General features: G+C 40.0%; 1 protein-coding gene across 4 annotated transcripts in view; it reads left to right on the top strand.

The window, feature by feature from the left end:
• The window catches only part of eya4 (EYA transcriptional coactivator and phosphatase 4), a 56,542-nt gene that overhangs the window by 19,524 nt on the left and 15,198 nt on the right, over positions 1-21,820 (top strand). For 2 of the 4 annotated variants that reach the window (XM_015029722.1, XM_015029721.1), the window contains exons 3-13: positions 5,994-6,043; positions 9,194-9,315; positions 12,286-12,369; positions 13,024-13,101; positions 13,689-13,755; positions 13,841-13,983; positions 15,250-15,393; positions 15,507-15,589; positions 16,768-16,942; positions 18,370-18,506; positions 18,761-18,844. In XM_015029722.1, coding sequence (XP_014885208.1) covers positions 5,994-6,043; positions 9,194-9,315; positions 12,286-12,369; positions 13,024-13,101; positions 13,689-13,755; positions 13,841-13,983; positions 15,250-15,393; positions 15,507-15,589; positions 16,768-16,942; positions 18,370-18,506; positions 18,761-18,844 — 1,167 coding nt within the window. Of the gene's footprint in view, positions 1-1,940; positions 2,304-5,993; positions 6,044-9,193; positions 9,316-12,285; positions 12,370-12,415; positions 12,643-13,023; positions 13,102-13,688; positions 13,756-13,840; positions 13,984-15,249; positions 15,394-15,506; positions 15,590-16,767; positions 16,943-18,369; positions 18,507-18,760; positions 18,845-21,820 lie in introns of those variants that run through there. The other 2 variants (XM_015029718.1, XM_015029720.1) reach the window with 2 other exon arrangements.

The following is a 21,820-nucleotide window of genomic DNA, read 5'->3' as shown; positions in this document are numbered from 1 at the left end:
TTGTTTCTTCTCACCAATGTCTTTGCAAAAAACCTGAATTCTAAGACATGACAAAGGCAATTCCATTGTCAGATTTCTGTAACTTTGAAAGCTCAATATCTTGATTCCACCAGCTCACATCTCATTTGTCACATTTTTCATTTATTAGTTTTTTGTTGTTTTTTTTTTACTTCTTCCAAAGCAGACAGGGTCACATAACACCTGCAAATAAATCACAGAGCATGAAAGCTACCGCTGATTGATCACCTTACAATTAAACTAGGACATAAATATGTAAAGGTCTAACATGAAATGCCACAATAAAATAAAACAGTGCATTTCTATAGTCAGTTTTATGGTCTCTTTTCATTAGTAATATTTATTGTATATAAAAATATATTGTATACTGTGACTTCTTGGACGTTCCTAAATATTTCTGATTGTTGTAGAACATTGCTTTGTATTTATTTATTCATTTACTTAATTATTCATTTGTTTATTTTACTTTTCTAAAATGAAAGCATTAAAATACTTCAATGAGAACAACTGTTTTAGGAACAGTGCCATTATGAAACATGATTTATGTGACAACAGTAGACAATCAAACAGGTGCTACGAAATGGCATAGTTGACATTCCAGTTTGTAAAATTATATCATATTAATAATATGCTCAAAAAATTTGAATAAATTCAAAAAATTGGAAAATTTGATCCTCAGCCACTGTTTTAGTTTGAATAGAGACATTTAAATGTACTCTAGATTCACAAAGTGCTGTGAATTTGCCCTTTGTCTGGTGCTGCAGGGGAAGTGTGAAAGGTCTCACCTTTTTATAACAGGCTCATATTAATAACTTCCTTCCTCCACTAGACTGTACATGTTGAGAGCCGCAGGATTCACTTTAACAAGAAATATCATGACGATTTATGATGGCAAGATCTTATGTCTTGAGATCTCAGTTCACTCCCACTGCACACCCACGATAAACTACAACATGATCACAACCAAATGAAAGCTCTTCCTCGTACTGAAAATACAACATCTTGATGATTTTTTTATTATTATTTGTGTTTTGCTCTTTCATCAATATTGACAGTTGTCAATATATTCAGTTATTTGGAGTAAACTTTAAAGTTGAGTCGCATAAATTGAAATACAGTAGAAATGATGATCCGAACACACCCCTATTTTTTTATTTTTTTGTGAAAGGAGTCAATTAATGATTTACCTTATAATTAAGAAGAAGATATTTATCTATCTTTTTTTTTTCTTCCAGAACTCATTTATGTTGGAGTAGTGGTACTGAGAAAAGGAGAATGAACACCCATCTGTGTGGTTCAGGAATGAGTGTAAAAGTGTGCTTCTTGTCTTTGGCACCAGCCTTTAAAACTGATGGACAAAGTGAAAGAGTGCCATCTTCAGACCAATGCGGCCTGGAGGCTTTGATGGGTGCGAGTGTTTGCTCCCATCCGTTCCTCCCTGCTGATCTCTTTTTAACACCGGCCGCACGAAATGTTGGTCCCAGTTAACACGGGTTGAAAAGTGTGTTCAGGTGTACATGTGAGACCCTGCGTGGTGTGAGTGTCTAAATATGTGTGTAGGGGACGGAGGGGAGGAGGGATGGTCAATTGAGAGGTGCGAAGTTTATGATCTTGCTTGTACTTTCTGCTGCACTTACGGAGATCCTCACACATTGTTTCCCATTTATAAAATGCTTTACTGTGTTGTTTTTTTGGGGGAGTGGGGGTGGGGAGTGTACACAACTAGATTTTTATGTCAGAGCTTCAGTCGTGATCAGACTGGGAGAACAAAACAATTAACATTTCAAATGTTTTTAGGCTCTAAATGCAAGCCTGGGTGAGTCTGTAATGAGTGACAGCAGAGAAAAAAGAGGAGGAGGAGGAGAAGCGAAAAAAGAGGGGGTGGAGGCAGAGGAGGAGGGGAACAAGTCGAGCGAAATGTTCCCCATTACTGGAGTCGGGGAAGACAGCAGCTGTGCATGGATTGACCTCAGCAGCAGCAGCGGCGGCAGCAGAGAGGACGTAGTTAATACGCAGTGTTCCCTTTCTCTGGTCCCACAGAGTGACAAAGAAAAGTCCAAAAGAAAAAAAAACAAAAGGGGGAAACATTTTAGACGAATGCGACTCCTGGAGTACAAAGTGTGAAGCAGGTAGACGGAGAAGAGAGGCATTTAGGGAGCGAGTGTGAGTCTCTGCCTGCGGGTGAGAGGGCAGTCTGCGTCTTGAGGGGGGAGCTGCCCGATCGTAGCGCTCCGTAATGCATTGTGGAAGAGCGGGAATGCTGACTGACCTGATTGCACTCTGAGGTAAGAACGGATGTCCGAGTCCGAGAGGAAATTTATTTGAAATTCAAAGAAAACAAAAGCTGCTGTGATGCTTTCCCGTTTTTAAGGATTGCCTAATGAATCGGTAAAATATCTGGTTGATCAAAAGTTCTAAATTTACTAAAATATAAGCTATTTCTGGAGGGGGGAAAAAAGGGAGAAACTCAACAGATGTGTTTTTTATGTACTTCGGTTGACTTGCATTGAAATTAACAACAGACTGGAAATTGAAGCTTATGCATGTCGCTTTCATTCATATTAATTTCAGTTCTTAAATTTTCAGACTTTATTTTAAAATTCAGTGTGTGTGTCACATATAAAAACTCTATTTTTAAGATATAATTCCAGATGAATATTATCTGTTAATCTAATTTAATTCATCTTCCCTGGAGAGGCGTGCGGATTCAGACAAAACCTGATATGTGCGTTTTTAATGCCGAATCTCAGCTTCTTGATGGAGTTAAGAAAAAATAACTCCATCAACCATTTTAGATCTTCTGATAATTTCAGAAGATATAAAATGATCCTCTGGTTACATCTAACTCATTCATTTCTAGCCGAGTTCAACTGCAATAATAAAGCCTCTTAGTATTTGCTCAAATGGATCTTTATTGTGCTAATTACCTGTGCCAGATGAATTTATCCCTTAGGGAGTCCTTTCGCCGACCAGGTAGTGTTCCAGACCGGTCACCCGGTCAACCAGGTCAAAGGTCATCTTTTTTGGTGGCTCAGGTGACACAAATGGTTTATTCAGACATTGTGGCCACCTAAGAGTGAACTCAGGGGAGCTTTGTGTCTGACGCTAGAAGCAAAATTAGCTGAGCACTAGTTCTCGCAGAGCTAATGATGCTGGATTTTTTTTTTTTTTTACCACTTCTAATGTTAAATATTACAGTTTTGTTACCTCTTCACTTTGTCAACGGGATGGCCTGTTGAAATACCTCCTGTGAGCGTTTACGCACAGCAGAATCGTCTAATAAAGATAAAGATAACTTATTGCGTCTATCATATTTGACTAACCCATAAAACAAATGCGACTTTTCTTTTATTTCTTTGTGAAACAAGCATGTCCGAGAGTCAAAGATAAAAGACTCGTCACACTGAGCGAGGCGAGAGACTCGGACACTGAGGGAACGCGTGCGTCCTAAAAGCTTTCCGGGATCAAAGCCTGCGTGTGCTTGTGTTTTCGTAGATCATGTTGAGGCAGAAACCAAGCCAAGCTCATGCGCTGCTGCATGTGTGTGTGTGTGTGTGTGTGTGTGTGTGTGTTGGGGGGTGGGGGGAGGACCTGCATGTGTGCTACATGTGGATTGCAGTTTCTCACGGCCATCCTAGTTGATGCCGTGACTGACAGCCTTGTTAAATTTCAGTAAAGCATGAAACATGACATGAAAGTGTTGTGTGTGGGTGTGCGTGCCTGCGTGAGTGTGTGCGTGTGTGTGTAAAGCGATCCATATGAGAAGTCTGGCCGACCTTTGACCTCTGTCTTAAACAGCTAAGTGCTGCTTCTTATACTCTCTCAGCAGGATCCTCTAATCAGAACCATAGCAGCACAACGGCGTCCTCGCCACACACACATCAACACGCAAGACATGTCCTAGTTTCCAGATAACCGGAGTTTAGCGTCTGCCTCGCACTTTTTCCTGCGCACTTACCTATGATTGCGATAATTTGGAAACTACCTGGACGTATGCTGCCTGGTTGAATTTTCCTGCGACTGCGTTTTACCCTGTGTGGGACTGTGTGTTTGGCAGCCTGCGCGTGCCCCTGCACCTTGACGGTGTGTTGACACAGTGATTATATGGCAGCTGGTACACATTGGCCCTCGCTCCACCCTGCATTTACTCGTCTAATTAGTTCCTGCTCCAAATAAGAGAGAGGAATTTTAATAGAGAACCACTGGTCTGCTGTCTGTCTCGACATAGCCTCACACAAAGCCGTGCGTAAACCGAGCCTGTGTGCAGGGAGTGTATGCTGCGGTGGAGACTGAAGTACGGTTTTCCATAATCTTACCCCCCCTCCCCCCAAGAACCCGTACACACTGATTGACTTGACCACATGTCACAAGTACACCCCTCCAAAGTCAAGGCTGAGTTCAGTTTCTAACACGGACATGTTTAACGGTGAGGAGCGACCTCTCCGCTGTGACCTAACATGACCCCGCTGGGACCTTTGAACTCTTACAGGGGGTTGAGAGCAGCGATCGAGCGCAGGATGGAGATAGGGTCACAGGTGAACAAGGGAAAGTTAATATCTGTCACTTAGACTGTAGTTAGCACTTTGAACTTGGTGGCACCTTCTGCTACTGACAGCAGGTTGTGATTTATTTGAAAATATGGGATGGCATGAAATGATCAGGATGTGATTGGATTGGTAAAAAATGTCGCAGTGTTTGAATATCTACACGGAAATTCAAAGCAGTAATCGTGAAATATTGTCTAGATGCTTTAATTTTCAAATTACAAATTCTTACTGGGAAAATAATGCAACATTTATTAAGTTATTTTTAACACAAAGTTGTAATCAGATCTGCACAACTGTGGAAAAGACAGAACCATTTTTCTTCCTGATTTTTTTTATGTTGCATTTGTATTACTCTCTTTAACGTCAGACATACGCCAGGAGCTTAATTTATAACATTTCAGTTAAATGGAGGCAAGCATGTGGAATTAGGGCAGAAACGATGTGTGTGAGCAAGACGATCTGCAATCTTGATTCTGTTTCATTAACTTTGTCAGGAGGAGTGGGCCAGGATGAATGACCATTCAAAGATACGCAACATGTTGGACCTAAGTCATGCACTCTATCAAATCCTAAGAAAATATGTAAACGCCTACATTTTGAGAAAGTTAAAGAAAAAAAAAAACAATCCCCTCCTTATTCTGTCTCCTGGCAAATAAAAATAATTTTGGTATTCCTGACTGATCTTGAAGAGAGCAGGTTTATTTTGAATGACTATCAGACAGTGGAAACTGTTATCTCTTTTTATACTGTCAGTTTCAGCTGCATTTGTATTATTTGGTTTTGAATTAAAGACAACAATTTCGACTTAAAAAAAATCAGCCTTTGTTATAGTTTTCGAGTAAACTTTTTCGGTTTCTCCTCCTTAAAAAAGTAACATCAGTATAGTTACCTGATATTAGCTGATGGGTAACTCCCCTTCAGTCCTTTCTCTTCAAGCTCAAGTTCTTGTAAGCAAGGGAGATGTGTACCAGCAACAGGTGGGGGAGGAGCAGCACTGCAAGACTCTAAAGGACAAAAAACCATTTAGAACAATATTATTAACTTAGGCAGTGTCTTTAGCATGTCATGAGTCCGTAACAAACTTCAGAGTTTTTTTTTGTTTCTTTTTTACTGTAAATTATTTTTGCACTTTGGTAATGTTACAAACCCAGTCTAATTGAAAAAATAATAAAATATGCTTCTTTTATAATTTGCATAACAGATAGCTTCATCTCCTAGAAGTGTTGAGGGATTTTTTTTTTTCTTTTGAATCACATCGTTTTATAATCCTGGTACAATGTGTTTGACTCATTAACACCATTTTATGGGGCTTGTTTATGGGACACTTAACACTGGTTCTTATGAGCTGCTTGTGCGTAATGCATCACATTTGTGTGTTTGAGGCTGTGTGTTTGCAAAGTAATTTACTGTCTTCTGGTCTCTCCGCAGGTGAAGAAATCACACCGTGAATCTCATGTTCCAGACCCTTCAGACGCCAGGTATGCTCATTTATATGTGTGCGCTGTTGACACCGTGTGCGTGTGTGTGTCCTGTTTCTCTGATCATGGTGCAGAGAGGTGAGGTTTCACTGCAGTCGCAAGCAGTGGTGAGGTCATCGGTACTTCCCAAAGGCTTCAGTTTCTGAAAACCACACACACACACGCACACTCACATGCAAAAGAAAGATATACTGATTACCCCGAGCTGAAATGCAAATGACACATACCATACATGCATTGAGAGCAACGGGAACAGATCCTTCTTCTGGTGTATCCTGCCAAAATGTTCGAGATCATGTAGTTTAAAGTTAAAATATAGAGTACCTTTTAATATAGAGTTAAAATATAGAGTACATATACCTTGACCTTTATTTTAACATCTCGTAACTTTATAACCACAAATGTATTAGGCTTTAATGTGGTAGACAAACAAAAAGTAGTATGTAATCATGGAGTAGAGGAAAATGGATGTATGGTTCTAATGTTTTTAGTGATAAAAATCTGAAAAAGTTGACATAGTCCTGATCAAACAAATCAGGACTAGGAAGAGGACGAGGAAGTAATTTTTTTTAAAGCTTTTATAAAGCTTTTGTGGAGAGAATATTTTTGCACACTGAGATATGCCAAAGTAAAATCCAGTTTATGTGGGAGACAAGTATATAAGTTGCTCTGGCTAGATGAAACTGGAAATGTACTACCGTATTTTTTGGACTATAAGTCAAGCCGCTACTTTTTTCCTACACTTTGAACCATGCGGCTTATAGCCCGGTGCGGCTTTTCTGTGGATTTTTCTTCAACCACCAGGGGGCTCTTTAGCAGGAAGCGAATCAATGGAAGTCATAATTAGAAATCAAAGAAGAAAGTGCCAATTTTCATTTAGCACAAGCACATGCTAGCAGCAAGCACGACGTAAATCCGAGAGCGGCAGAGATACCAGCGGCTTATATATGTAGGTTTCCAGTTTTCTTTTTTGTTTTGTTTGTTTTTTTAATTGTAGCTGTGGTTTATAGTATGGTGCGCTCTATAGTCCGGAAAATACGGTAATTGGCCTGAGGACAGAATATTAACATTACGCATCATCCGCACAGTAAAACCTGGTGGTGTCAGCATCATACTCTGAGGATGCCGTTCTTCAGGAAGACAGGGAAGCTGGTGAGAGCTGGTGAAAAGATAGACGGAAAAATATATAGACCAAGTGTCGGGTTCCCCTCCCAGCAGTACAGTGACGGTATAGATGCAGCCAGAGCTACCGTGGTTTGGATCTGGGCATATTCATCTTGTAGTAATGGCCCTGTCATATTCTAGATCTAAATCTAAACAAGAATCAATTGCAAAAGTGCGTCTCACAGATCCAATCTCCATCTGTTTGGACTGAACTATTTTTAAAGAAGAGTGGGCATAAATTTTAGCCTCTACCCTCCAGAAAAAGCTAGAAACATTCCCCAACTGCAAGCAGTGACTCAAATCTTAGTTTTCACATATTTGTCTTTAAAAAAAACAAAAAAACAAACAACAACATAAAAACATGCTTCCTTTTCCTTTAACATCACAGTTGGTCAGTAATATAAAATCACAATAGAGTAAAAGGAAATTTGTCATTGTAACACAACCAAAAGTTAGAGGTCTATAGACATTTTTACAAGGCACTGAATTCTCTAACTCTACAGCTGATTGTAAATGGGACATTTTACTGACATGAGGCTTTTTTTTTTTTTTTTTTTTTTTGCTTCTAAAATAATACATTCGACCAAAACAACTGGAATGAATATAATCCTTAGCTGCATCTTAGCTGAATCTGCTGTATGTCTCTGACTCCAGCGAGCCGTATATTTTACTAGAATTTTGCTCATTTTAGTCAAAGGCCAGACGTAATGTAAAAAACAGAAAAGAGTTTATGAAACACCAAATCCTGCCACTGCCTCTCGAGACGAGCAAAAACAGAGAGGGGGGAAAATGGGCAAGGAGGGGAGAGAGAATTATTTCCTGCTGTTGAAAGACAAAAGTAAGGATGGATGAAGCGTTTTGAACACACAGCGGAAAAGCAACTGTGAAACTCTGTGCACATAATATAAAAGGCATTATTTTAGTCTGAGTGTGCAGGTGAACGCCATATCTTGCTTAAATTCTTTGTTCTTTGCACATTTTACTTTTGGATGTCTTCCCCAGGCAGCTATAAAATGTTTATTATGTATCTTGACTTTGGTTTGCAGTCATGTGTTGAGATGTAGAGATATCTGCAGGGACGTTCGCTCTTTCCAGCGACAGCCCGCATTAGTTTGGTTCATCTCTGTGTTTGTTTGGCCTTTGATGTACCGCACAAAAGGAAGAGTTTGAGAAAACCTTGGGGTCAGTGACTAAGGGCTCTTTATAAGAGGTACTGTCCACACACACAAGGAGCTAACAAAGAACTATGTCCCCCCCTCCAAAAAAACCCCTCTTCTTCTGCTGCTGTGAGTCGTTAGTGATGACTTGCAACAAACTTGAGTTTTGAGTTGGTTTTTCCTCACAATGTGCATGCATTAACAGTAGCAAAGAGTGATTTATTTCTTCAATATGTGTTTCGTTCCAACTTTAAAAAGTAATATAGATCTCGATAGTCATCGAGGGTCAGTAATATTTGAACTCCAGCTGTTATTTTATCTCTTCTGCCTCTGACTGCCCGCACACTCACTCACACTCTCGGTTTACCATCACCACCTTGTGCGTTGATCCGTCCCAGTCATGCGCGTAGAGCACGTTGTAAAAGCTGAAGCATGGCAGGCTGTGGGTTTGTATTGCTGCCCGCAAGTGCACACACACACACACACACACACATACACACACACACACATTCGCTCACAAGCGCACACATCCCAGTCCATAAAATAGCCAGCAGGCCCATAGTCAATGTCTAACGCCTCTGAACACATGCTCGGCTAAGCTGACCGATACTGAGCAGCATGAGGTTTACGACACTGTGGGAATACTGAATATGACTGAATGTGCTCACTGGGAGTCTTACATATTAAATCAAAGAGGTAGGTTCTCCAGCTGTGGGAGCGTTTTTTTTTTTTTTTTGTGGCGGGGGGTTGTTGAATTTTTTTGTGTGTGTCATTCAAGAAATGCGGTTCATCTTATTGCTCCCTGCCCCTCCATCCTCGCCTCTGTTAGGTCTATGGAAATGCAGGACCTAGCCAGTCCTCATAACCGTGTGGGAGCCGGAGACTCGACAGGCTCCAAACTGGACAAGAGCAACCTTGGCAGTCCCTCCATCACCACTAATGGAACAGGAGGTGAGCAGGCAGAACACGTTTTACCAGCTGTGACTGAGCTGGAGAGGTCACTTTAAGTCGTTTAATGGTCTCAAAGTCTCTTTGTCACATTATGACCCCACACTTCAATTTATTCTGGTAGTAAGACGGCAACACAAAGTAAAGCTAAATTGTGGAGACAAAAATTATTTTATTTTATTTTTTTTTTACATCTAATGTAAAGTTTAATTTTTAAGTCTAAACGATTTTCTACCACAATTGCCCTGTCTTTATTTCTATCCAACTCTCCCGTCGCTGCTGAAGAAAAACCTCCTTGCAGCATAATACTACCACCACCGTGTTTCAAAATGGGGCATTGTCTGTTTACAGCGAAGCGCGGTTTATTGTTCTACCCTACGTAGCATTTTGCTTGTAGGCCAAACAGCTCAGTTTAGACTCATCTGACCAAAATAAATATTGTTCCCCATTTTTGTTGTGTTCAGTACAATGCTTATGGCAAACTACAAATGAGGCCCTTTTTTAACTTCATGGCTTCTAACTTGGCAAGATGTTAAAAAGCTCAAGTGATACGAATACATTAAGAAGGGATTGTTATTTCAATGAAAAATTCACTTAATGGAAAGAAAAAACAAAAGGTGTGTCAACTCTGACAAAAATGTTTATGCATTGTACTGGAAAACACAGATACTCATATTGGGCAGTTCAGCTCCTTTGCTCCATTCTTAGCCAGGAAAAGATTGATATAAACATCATGTCTCAATGATTAAACTGCTTGGCAGAAAAATTCAAAGATGGAGACAAGATTTAGTTGTCTAAAAGCATATCTAAAAGCTAGACAAGTGGAAGTATTTTTTTTTTTATTTCTAAATACTGAATATTATATCCTATGTAAATGCGTAAACTTAAAATTCTTCCAACTGACTAGAGCATTATAGTACATTTTATTTTTTGTAGAAAAAGAGTTTTTTTAATTTCTACATCCACCTTAATGATCAATGAGATAATAAAAATGATAATAAAAGAAATGTAGCGGTAAAGTTTTAGCAAGAACGTGATTTTTTTTTTTTTTTTTTCCTGGTTGCCAAAACTGTCTTAATTTTCCTCCTGGATAAATCCTATTTTTGTGCAATATGAAGTGAAACACCAAGTTACAATAAACAGTTCGGCATTCACTGCCTAAAACCTTAAAACTTACTTTATTTTCAGAAGTACAAACTCTGTGAACAGCTACAGACCATCTGATAGAAAGCACACGTGCAAGGCACACACTGAAACGTGGTTCAAACAAAAGCATTTGAATTCAACGTCATGAAACCTGTTGTAAAAAAAAAAAAAAAATGTGCTTAAGATTTTCAACATGCACAGATTAATACAGGATGAGGACATTTATGGAGACGAACATTAGACATGCACATGCAAATGTCTGAGTGCACGCCCACGCACACACTGGAATTAGTGCTTTAGTAAATCACCACAGAATGTGCGTAAACACACAGTAAAGCTCTTCTGCTTTCCTCGGCTAACCACTTGGCAAACTGCGTCTGTGTGTGTGTTGAGTTTAAGTGCAAGCCCAAAATCCTACTGGAAACTATTTCCTCTACAAGAGCATTAAAGCATCACTGCTGTCTTAGATGTCAACGCTAGCTTGCACTTTTCTCTTCTCTTTTCTTTCTCCACCAGCCTTTTCTTTTCCCTCCCTCTTCCACAATTTATCTTTTTCTCTATCCCTTTACGTCACCCTTTACTACCCTATTCTCTCAGTGGGCTTCAAAGGAGTTTAACAATGTAACAACACAGGATTTAAAGGTTTTATTGAAGATGATCCTTTGATCTAACCACAGTTTGATAGCAGACGATAATCGGAAAACTTTCATCTCGCAGTTTGCTCGTCTCCACGTGCTAACGGAGACGCGGCTACATTAATAGCATCGGCCCCGGGCAGACTAACGCCAAATTCAGACGCCATCGAGTCATTTGTGATGAGCTCACAGTTAATAGTTAAAACAGACAGAGTCGGGACTACACACAGACAGCCAAAACAAACTACATAACCAGCATTCCCCTCACCTGACATCAGCCAACACTCAGGCCCACGGGCCATCTCCACAGCAACTCATTTGTCTTCATTACAGCTGGTCCACTGGGCTCTATTGCTCCCTGAGGGGATTAATGAAGCCGACCGGAATTAAATGGAGTTCTCATATGGTCGCTGATGAGTTTTAATCATGTTCAAAGAAGTGACCAAGGACCGTATGCAATATATAAAGAGGGTCAAGAGGCAGGCTGTTTTAAATTGGCGATCACGTCCCGAAGTTGGTTTCTTTGTTGCTTGGAGGAAATCGTTTACGCACATATGCACATGGATGGAAGCAGAGAAAGATGCATCAAACAGCGTTTGCTCTCGGTTCACATTGAAATTCTGTTTTCTAAAACGGGTATAAAAATGTTAACTATACAATTTGCAACAACACATTAAATCACTAAAACGGTTCCATCTTTTGTTTATCCACACAATCACCCAGGTTTACTTCTAGGCGAATCTATTAAAGTTTCTTTTGAGTTGACACTTTTGCGGTGGTGAAATAAATAGTCTTTTGCCTCCACGTAGATTCCTTCTGTTTTTGCTTATTTGCCACACTTAAATAATTTTAACTTTAATATTAGGGTAAACATGACTAAACACAAAGAGTGTTTGCCATTGAGTCTTTTACATTACCACTGAGAATTGTCTTCTTTGCCAAAATTGTGCTTCTTATTGTACTTTTTTGTCGACCTTTGCTTACGTTTCTCAAAGTTAGCCTTTGGTTTCATAACTTAAATAGTCAAGCCAAAAAAAAAAAAAAAAACATATTCCAAATTTTTCCTCATGTACTTTAAACCAATGTTTCACAATCATCTGTGTGATGCAGTTATTAATAATCTACCATGGATCATGCACCTGGTTTTAGTTGCATCATATCCTCTCCATCTTCCCGCCTTGCACTCCCGCAGGTGAAAGCATGACCGTTCTAAACACGGCTGATTGGCTGCTGGGCTGCAGCAGCCCGCCCCCTGCCTCGGGTTCCAAGGACTATGGTACAGAGGAGCATGTGTGTGAAACTCATAGAGCATTACATTAACAGCAAAGAGGGTCAGTCTGTGTAGTAGAGAATGATTTTTCTGCCAGGGCCCGGCCTGATTGGCTTTTGTTTGCTGTGCTGTGTTGTTTGTGTTTGACATGCCAACACTGAATTTATGACGGCGTGTGTGGTCTTCAAATGTAGTTATTGCAGAGGTTCCCACTGGTCAGAGGATCGGCTTTCATGGATTTGCAGGGGAAGTCGGTAGATGTGAAGGGAAATTTGCCAGGTGGTTTTCTGTACATAATTGTGTTTTAAACGTAATTATCGAATTTCATGGTATTTATCATTTTCAGGAACTTGAATGAAAAACAGGAAGGCGGGTACATTAAGGTGCTCAGTTAGGTTGTAGCTATTTAAACTTGATACCCTCAACGGCGAACTTTGATTAACTTTAAAAAAAAAAATAAAAAAAGGGGAACCCCTGCACACAACTTTCTGTTGACACACTGGAATTGCAGAATTGCATGGTGATGTATTTGTTTATTTGCTTTTTACCCTGCACGATTTATGGGTTTTTTTTGTTTGTTTGTTTGTTTTTTTTCATTTTATTTATGAAACATCATAAGCTTAAAAGCTATAACTCTATTTCTTGTCCTATTCTTTTAAGTGAAAACAGAGCCTTTGAATAGCAGCGATACGGTCACCACGACAGGCGACACGGCACTGGACACATACGCCGGCTCAGGTAAAACACGTCGAGCATTTCAGCTCGACGCACACAAAACCATTGTCTCCCGTAGATATCGTCATCATCCGTTTTAGCTCGGTGGCAGCCCTGCTGAAAGCTTTAATCCGCTGCACTGCTGTCTGGCCTTGGATTGCATCATGAAAGAAGGCTGGCACGAGGATGAGAGACATTTTCACGTTTGTCTTTTTTTTTTTTTTAGAATCACAAACAGCCCTGTGGTTCTTTTACACTGCGAAACCCACACGCGGACACACAAAGCATTTGCGAGAGCACTTAAAAGTAGCGGGGTGTTTGTCAGTACTGCGCTCTGACATCTCAATGACCACAAAAAGACATTGTGTTTCACTGTGAGGCCCACTGTAAGGTTTTTTTTTTTTCTTTTTCTTTGTGGACTCTCTCTCTGCAGTGGAGAACTTGGCTTTTCTCCATTCAAAATGCTTCGGATTGTGTGTTTACTGGAATAGCATTTCAGCTCCAATAAGCCAGAGCCCTTGAGTTATGCTGGTCGTGAAGGATTTTTATTATAAGCAAAGCTAAACACCGGTTTCAAACTTTCTTGTTTGGGATTATTTTACTGCTTTCAGTAATCACCAGCAGCGGATACAGCCCTCGTTCGGCCCATCAGTACTCTCCTTCGCTCTACCCGTCAAAGTAAGTTTGCTTGCTTTTTCGTTTTCTTTCAAACACATCTTCGATGAGGTAGAGTTGTCTATAAGCTCACCTCGGTTTTCCCCAGGCCCTACCCTCACATCCTCTCCACACCACCGGCTCCTGCAATGCCAACATACGCTGGCCAGCCCCAGTTCAGCAGCATGCAGCAGTCAACCGTTTATACAGCCTACTCGCAGACGGGACAGGCCTACGGACTCTCCACTTATGGTATGAAAAGCAGGCGCTAAAAATGTGTTTAATTTTGCAATGGGTAGTAGGCATCTTTCATCCAGAGATTAAGCAGCAAACAGGCAAGGGAGGGTTATCTATAATGCTAGAATTAGGTCAGGCTTGGTGGCAGAATGTTGGAGTTGCTCTGTTACATTGGTTCTCATTTGTTCTTTTTTGTAGACTTTTGCTTGTAATTTCTTTTTTTTTTTTTCGGTTGAGGCATTTCATGTTTACACAATTATTCCTTGTGGTTTTGGAAGCTGTGCAGCTAGGAGGTTTTTTTTTTTTTTGTTCTTACTTCTTTACTTCTGGATAGTTGTTATGATGCATAACCGTGGCAACAAGGTATTGTTTTTCACAAACGAAAGCATGTGATTAGCATCTCAAAAGCTCTAGTAGAACCTGAACTATGACCTCAAATTTGCAGAGAGAGAAGAGGGAATTTCGAACTATCGTTACCGTTGACCTCAATGGGCAAGAATCTCATCGCCGTCTCCAATGTCTCTCTAAACATACCACCAGACAGAGATATAAAACGTTTCTGCAAAAGCAAATGAGGTGGATTAGCGTTGCTTGCCATCAGCTGATGATGTCATCCAGAACATTTTCTGTGAAATATTGTTTCTGGTGCCCAGAAACTGACCTGTTAGCATGTCATGACCGTCGTGAAGCCGACATACATCACCATCTCCAGCGACTCTTTGGAGATACTTGGATGACATGAGGTCAGGACACTGTTTAATTTCCCTTTGGGATCAATGAGTTATTTTTGAACTGAATTAAATTGAATCTCGTTGCTTCTTCTTCTCCTAAAAGCAAGAGAGAACTCTGGTCTCTGACTTTAAACCAGAGGGACGGCAAAGTGGACGGCTTCGGGGGTTTTGAAATCGTAACTTTTAAAAACCTTGGTATAACTTAACCCTAGAAACTAGAATATATTTTTTTCAAAACAAATCAGGTCAGAAGTGCGTTCAAATCAAACCACCTGTTAACAACACGGCCTTTGTTGGAATTTTGTTTTTTGGAAAATAGAAGGCCACGGCACACCCCTTCAAATAAAGTGTTACCAATTTTGGTTCTAGTTAAAACTGTAGGATACTTTATACTGAAGCATCAAATTCCACCAGGCATTTAACAGTTTTACTGATGCTAGCAGAGACAAAGGGGGAAAAAAAACTAAAGAGTTACTGTGAATCTCATTGCAAGAGAGATATTTATGGAAGTGATAACGGCATAACCAGTTTTTATTTGTTCTCGTCACAGATCTGGGTGTGATGCTTCCTGGGATTAAGACGGAGAGCAGCCTCACTCAGAGTCAGTCTCCACTCCAGACTGGCCTCAGCTACAGCCCCGGCTTCACCACACCTCAGCCCGGACAGACTGCCTACTCACCCTATCAGATGCCAGGTCAGTTCAGTGAAACGTACATATTTCTCTTCTGGCTGGTCCTGGGAGTAAGATTACCTCTTCGCAAAGGTTTTCGGTTCCACTTTTTCTGTTCTTGTATTTTGTTTTCAAAGGTTCCAGTTTCACTCCTTCGTCAGGCCTCTACGCCACCAACAACTCTGTGTCCAACCCTGCCAACTACACTGCCACACAGCAGGTACTGTGCAAACACACACACACACACACACACAGTATTTATCAGTCTAGTACATCAGCATTCGCTTTCCCGCACTCAATAAGACAAACGGTGCTCCATAACTGTACATAATTGTTTGACAGATTTGATGTCCGTCGAAAAGCTAAAGTATTTTACGTCGTTTAAGTTGCAAGATATTTGAAAACCTAAGCAATTTGTTCTTTTGCGGCAGAATGAATAAAACCTTACAGCAATTTTGCAACCTGGGGAAACATTTGAACAAAGTAGAAAATTAGCCTCAGTTAAAAAATGCTTTGTCCTGCAATATTTATTTATGTCCACATGATAAATGGTATTCTGGCACTGAAATGCTAATAAGAGGGTTTATAATGTCTGTTTTTTGATAGATGTGGTTGTTAATAAAAGAAACCCAAAGTTTGGCCAAAGCGGGTGGAGAGTGTGTGTGTGCGTGTGTGTGTGCGTGCGTGTGTGTGTTTGTGCGCTTGTATTTCTCAAGTTGTGAGGACAGTTTTGATTTAATGCCCACACTCAGGGAATACGGCACCAATTTGAGGACAAAAGCAGTTTAGCATAAAAAAAAGACAAATTGTTTAAAATAATCGATTTTAAGGCTATGGTTAAGCTGGTTAAAGTTTATGGTTAGGTGATGAATTTTAATGTGAGCGAGCAAAAATGTTCCCTTGCATATTGGAAACGCTTTACTGAATTAAAAAAAAAAGAAAAAGACAAGAAAAAGCACAAGACCAAAAGGAGGGACTGGAGTCTGGCAGAAAACAATTAAGTCTGTCCACATTGTAGAATATGAGAACAGACTTGCGTACAACTCTTTGTTTGACGACACACCATCTGTGCAAAAATGTTTATGTGCATTTATGTGGTATGCTGCAGTTTATAAAGACTTCCAGAGATGGATGTACTGACAGTTTTAGAGAGCTGAGTCATAAAAGTGCCCATCTCCACTTGGTCATTTAAACGGAGAAGCACAAGGCTTTGATTGTCTCTGGAATACAAAAATAAAGACTGGAGGGAATGAAGGATTAGAGAAATGAGAGGGGAACACTAGTAAAATCCGCTCTCAGAAGGACGTCTGGGCCGTTTCCTGGAAACCGAAGCATGTTGCTTCTTGTACTTCTTGTCTTTACTGTTTATGTGCTCACAATCAGCGTTATCATCTGCAGGATTATCCCTCGTACACGACGTTTGGCCAAAACCAGTATGCGCAGTATTACTCCCCCTCCACTTACGGGTCGTACATGACCTCCAACAGCGTGGATGGCACCGGCTCCACGGCAGCCTACCAGCTGCAAGATCCCGCTCCTGCCATGACCGGACAGGCTGCTGAGATTCACCCAGGTTTGTAAGGTTCCTTAATACGTCTGAGAGTTTGACACCACAGTGCTTTATAGTCGAGCTAAGCCGAAATGTGTGAAACAAGGGAGGCAGTAAGACAAGATTTAGATGCATTTTGTGTCTACTTGTTTTGTCTATGAGTAACATTTAAATTGATATGATGTTCTGAAATTCTGAAGCGTGCAAAAAAAAAAAAAGGGAATCAGACACTTCTTCACACCCTTGCAGATTTTTATGTCAATAAGGTTTCAATTGGATTTTTGCAGCAAAATTTAATAATTGAATAGATCAATCTACAAATGAGATACCCCTCAAAAGATAGGGGCTGCAGAGGAAGAATAATTTAAATCAGTCAAGAGAAAAGTATTTAATAACAACTTTACGTTCAAGTGACGCCGTGACAACAAGTTGATTGAGTCAACAAGATTATTGTAATCCATTGCAACAGAAGTTGCAGAAAAGAATTTGCAGAAAAGCCCAAACGTTAGCGTAACAAAGATCAAAACCATGTTCTAACCACTGGGTCACATTTTTATTTCCAATCAGCTAATGCTAAATATTGTACATGTGTGTGCTAAAAAAAACATACCAAACTGTGCCTAAAAACATAACTTTAGATTCAACTGCACGGTTTTCCTTTTCTTTTTTTTTTTTTTTTCTTGTTTGACTTTGGTTTGTCTTGGCCGTAATTCAGAATCACTGATTAGAAAAGCTTATCATTCTTGCTGTCGCTGACTTTTTCCCCATTCTTTAGCCTTCTCACTTTTTCCTCAATCTCCCAAGCAGCTCCAGTGTGTAACTGTCCTTTTTCTTGTTGGTGTTGTTGTTGTCGTCCGTCACATGTAGTGTGTGTCTTTGTTCTCCACCCCCACTCTCACACTCTCCCTTTCCACTCAGATTGAGACATAACAATATGAGAGTCGAAGCTTAAGGTCTGGTTCTAGTTACCAGGCAGCAGTAGGAGCATATGGCAGTGGGAGGGCGTGCTCGTGTGGAAGAATGTGTGTGTGTGTGTGTGTGTGTGTGTCTTTGTGCGCATTCTTCTGTATTCCTTTGCAGACACACATGCAGTATCTATGCAAGAGCAATCAGATCGCACAAGTTTTCTCCTTCTCGTTTTGCTAAACCTTCACATGTTCCCGTTATCCCAAAATTTGTCGAAACAACCAATTGTTCTTTTTTTTTTAGGTTTCCTGCTTTCTTTTAAGTTGATCTGGCGTTCCAGTTGCATTGAATTATTAAATTTGACAGCCAGTACAAGTCTGATTTAGAGCAACAGAACACTTGTGAAATCAGCTCTAACCACATTATTGCTTTCCAGTGCACTGGACGTAGTTTGATTGCTTGTGTAGTTTTGAGGTAGATTTGGGAGGATTTCCAAATATGAAATGTTTCAAGCATATTTTCTGTGTCTCTGTACTCGCTCTCAGGGGACTTTGATACAGTGCAGAGCCCCTCCACGCCCATCAAAGAGCTGGACGACAGAGCCTGCCGGAGTGGGGGGTCCAAGTCTCGCGGCAGGGGCCGCAAAAACAACCCTTCTCCTCCCCCTGACAGTGACCTGGAGGTAAAGAACTAAAGAACTCGCTCTCACAGAGCACTTGGAGTTCTGAATAAACAATCTATTCAAATCTCAATGGAAATATGGTATTTCGTTTGATTTTTATCCAACCTGCTTACTGTTGACTACAATGCAAAGGATAAGAGACGTGGAACAGTTTTCAGTGTCTTGTACAATAAAAGTATAAAGCCAAAACTTTAAAAAAAAATTATTTTGGTTGTTGTGAAATACTTTCTTATCTCTTTTGTTTGGTTCTGCAGAGAGTGTTTGTGTGGGATCTAGATGAGACGATCATCGTCTTCCATTCTTTGCTCACAGGCTCCTATGCGCAGAAATACGGCAAGGTACGTATGACACCGTTCTCATAATCTGATAGAATTACATCACCGTCGGTTTCTTCTGGAAAAATCTTTCCATCCAGACTGAACGATCTCAGTCAGTTTGGGGGGGAAGTAGGTAAAATGTTAAAGACATGCCTATCTGTCGCTGATAGAGCTTCCCTACTAAAGTAGAATCACTATAGACGAGATACACTGATCCTATTACAAATGCAGTTATGAACTGGTTTTTCAGATCTTGCACAAACGTGTACTAACACAACACTAAAGCCATCTCTTGGATTAAATTTTGGATCATTTTGCCATCGTCTTGCAGACAAAGGAAGGAGGAAGTTGCTCTGGTCAGATGAGATTAGCATTTTACTTTTTGGCTTACATGTAAGATGCTTTGTGTGGTGGGGGTGAAAAATGGTGGTGGCAGCATCATGCTGCAGGAATGCTTTTCTTTAGCAGACGCAGGAAATGTGATCAGAGTTTATAGGAAGATGGATCTCAACACGAGGTTATTTTATGGGCAGAGTAAGCACAAACAGCCACTGTAAATACAGCAAAAAAGGTGTTTCTTAAGAAGGATGAACACATAAGATGTTTTTTTTGTTGTTTTTTGTTTTTTTTGTAAAATAAAGTCTAAAGTTAATTTCCCTTCCCATTTATGGGCTGCTTTATGTTGGTAAACTTCATAAAATACTAACATAATACAATGACGTTTGAGGCTTTAATTTGATTAAATGGAAAATAAAACGTTCAAGTTGCAAAACATCGTTTCTCCACAATAACTGTTGTTATATTATCAACAGACTAATTTTTAGCTAATTGGAATTTATAAACACCGCTGCAAACGTGAGCTACACAGGCTGATTTAAAGCAGCTGGCGATTATTAAAACACAATGTTTACACACACACAGTCAAAATCTGTTAAGCTGTGATAACAGCGCTATGTATTTACTGTGTGCCTGGAGCTTATGCTATTGTAGTGGTGAAATAGTTGGGGGGGGGGGGGTTTATAGAAGAACTGATAGAAGCATTTCTATGTCAAGCACTACTTTTTTGGCAGCGGAGACAGAGCTAACGCTAAGTGAGCACCTGGTCCTGTTTTGCCCCGAGAGCAGTTCGAAGGAAAATTCACCAGCTCTGAGACGAGAGTCCAAGACTACACAAAACGTACTCAAAAATAACAGAACGAGTCCTCGATGTGCCTTTATTTCTCTCAGTAGATTACTTATGTTACATTAAAAGTTCCAGGAATGTTACGGTCAATTTATGATCACGTACACAGTAAAATTAGCCTTTAAATGAAGCTATTCATAACTGTCAATGCCTTCATTAGTTTAATCACAACCAATGAGAATTATGTGCTAATTTCTTACTTTGAGTAATGCTTATTTCAATTTTCTCTAAACTTATTTGGTGGTCTCACTTTATCACACACCGGCTACACTGTTTATACTTCCCTTTATTTTAACAGCTCCTGGCTCTGATCTCGGATCATGCTTTGTGCCCCGGGTTACATCTATTTACTGGGCGACGTTGTTCCTGTGTGCACAACTGCAGCTACAGCAGCCAGCCTGCAAAAGGCTTTTAAAACCTGCTCAGGTCTAATATCCTGATTCTGTTGGCAGTAAAACAAAAACTGGCAGAACACACACGCGCGCACACACTCACAGTGTGAAGCCAAACTGGCACGAAACTCCCTGGCAGTTCAGAAGTTTTACAGATGCAGTTTTGTGGGCACAGAAGTACTTTGCATTTGTGCAGTATTTTTTCTTTTTCTTTTTTCCCCCCCCTCATTTAATGTTTGGCAAATTACATTTAATGGGTATGAGAAACGTCCTGATGAGTTGTAAATTGGTAGAGTGTGGGGGTGAGACATGGAAACACATGTGGACTTAGCGGTTGATCCAGCTCGGTTTCTCCCACACTTATTGTGGAGAAACAATCAGGAAAAGTTTTAACTTGAGGTCTGCAATCTGGTAATGAGATTGACTCAATGTCTTTCGGGGCGTACCGTTAACTCGATGCACTCTCTGTTAGGCATAACAAGGTGCGAGAGGTTTCCAACTGTTGTGGGCAAACGCAGAATTGCCTTAGTGTGGCGGTTGGTGGTTTATTATTGAAGTGGCAGCACATCCGTGACATGTTACCCACACACACCTGCAAGGCCTGGTCATAAATAACAAATACAGGGCAGGATTGGTCAGGCTGGCCTCATGTTGAGGCTACAACCTTATCACACCCACTTTAGATTACCTTTAAACTTAAGGTTTTCCAAAACATCCCGTTAAACCAGCCACTATGATACCTTTAGGATAGTAATATTATGCTTGATTAAATAAAAATAACACTAACAATAATATTAAAGTCAGCAATTTTGTGCAATAGCTTTTTATTGTGCTTTTTTTCTGAACTTCTGTGCATTTAATAAAGTTTACTTTATATGTTAAGCTTGAAAATTAAATAAATAAATAAAAAAAAAAAACAAATTGGTAGAACATAGGTTTTTGCTTTGCTTTTAAGGTCTAAAATTCCCAAGTTAATGTTTGTCTCCAATCATGGCTGAACAATTGGATTTATCCACATGATGAAAATACATCATATCTTTGTCAAATGAAATACATTTTTATAATTAAATTTGTCCAACAACATCTAATTTTTAAAAGACAATCATCCCTGTTCATGCAAGCCTACAACGAGTAAACATAGAAAATGGTTTTCAAGACTCAATGTTAAGAAAGAGGACACTCGTTTTGTTTTGTTCAGCTCAAACACATTTTACATTTTCTCAAGATGATAGGAGTGATGCACGTTATTATTTCAAATTACATAGATTTTGTTTGGAGGAGCTGGACTTGGAGTTGAACTATTTTAAAATCAACATTTTAAAATCACGTTCAGATACTTGGAACTGAACTGGTTCAAGAGGAAACGCATAAGCAACTTGTGACCCCCGAGCTTTCATTTCTTGAGAGAGCAAACTAAAACTG

The sequence above is a fragment of the Poecilia latipinna genome, unplaced genomic scaffold (assembly GCF_001443285.1).
Source record: "Poecilia latipinna isolate Pla-1442-1.1 unplaced genomic scaffold, P_latipinna-1.0 Scaffold161, whole genome shotgun sequence".
NCBI classification, from domain to species: Eukaryota; Metazoa; Chordata; class Actinopteri; order Cyprinodontiformes; family Poeciliidae; genus Poecilia; species Poecilia latipinna.
This window is presented reverse-complemented; position numbering and strand designations above follow the sequence as displayed.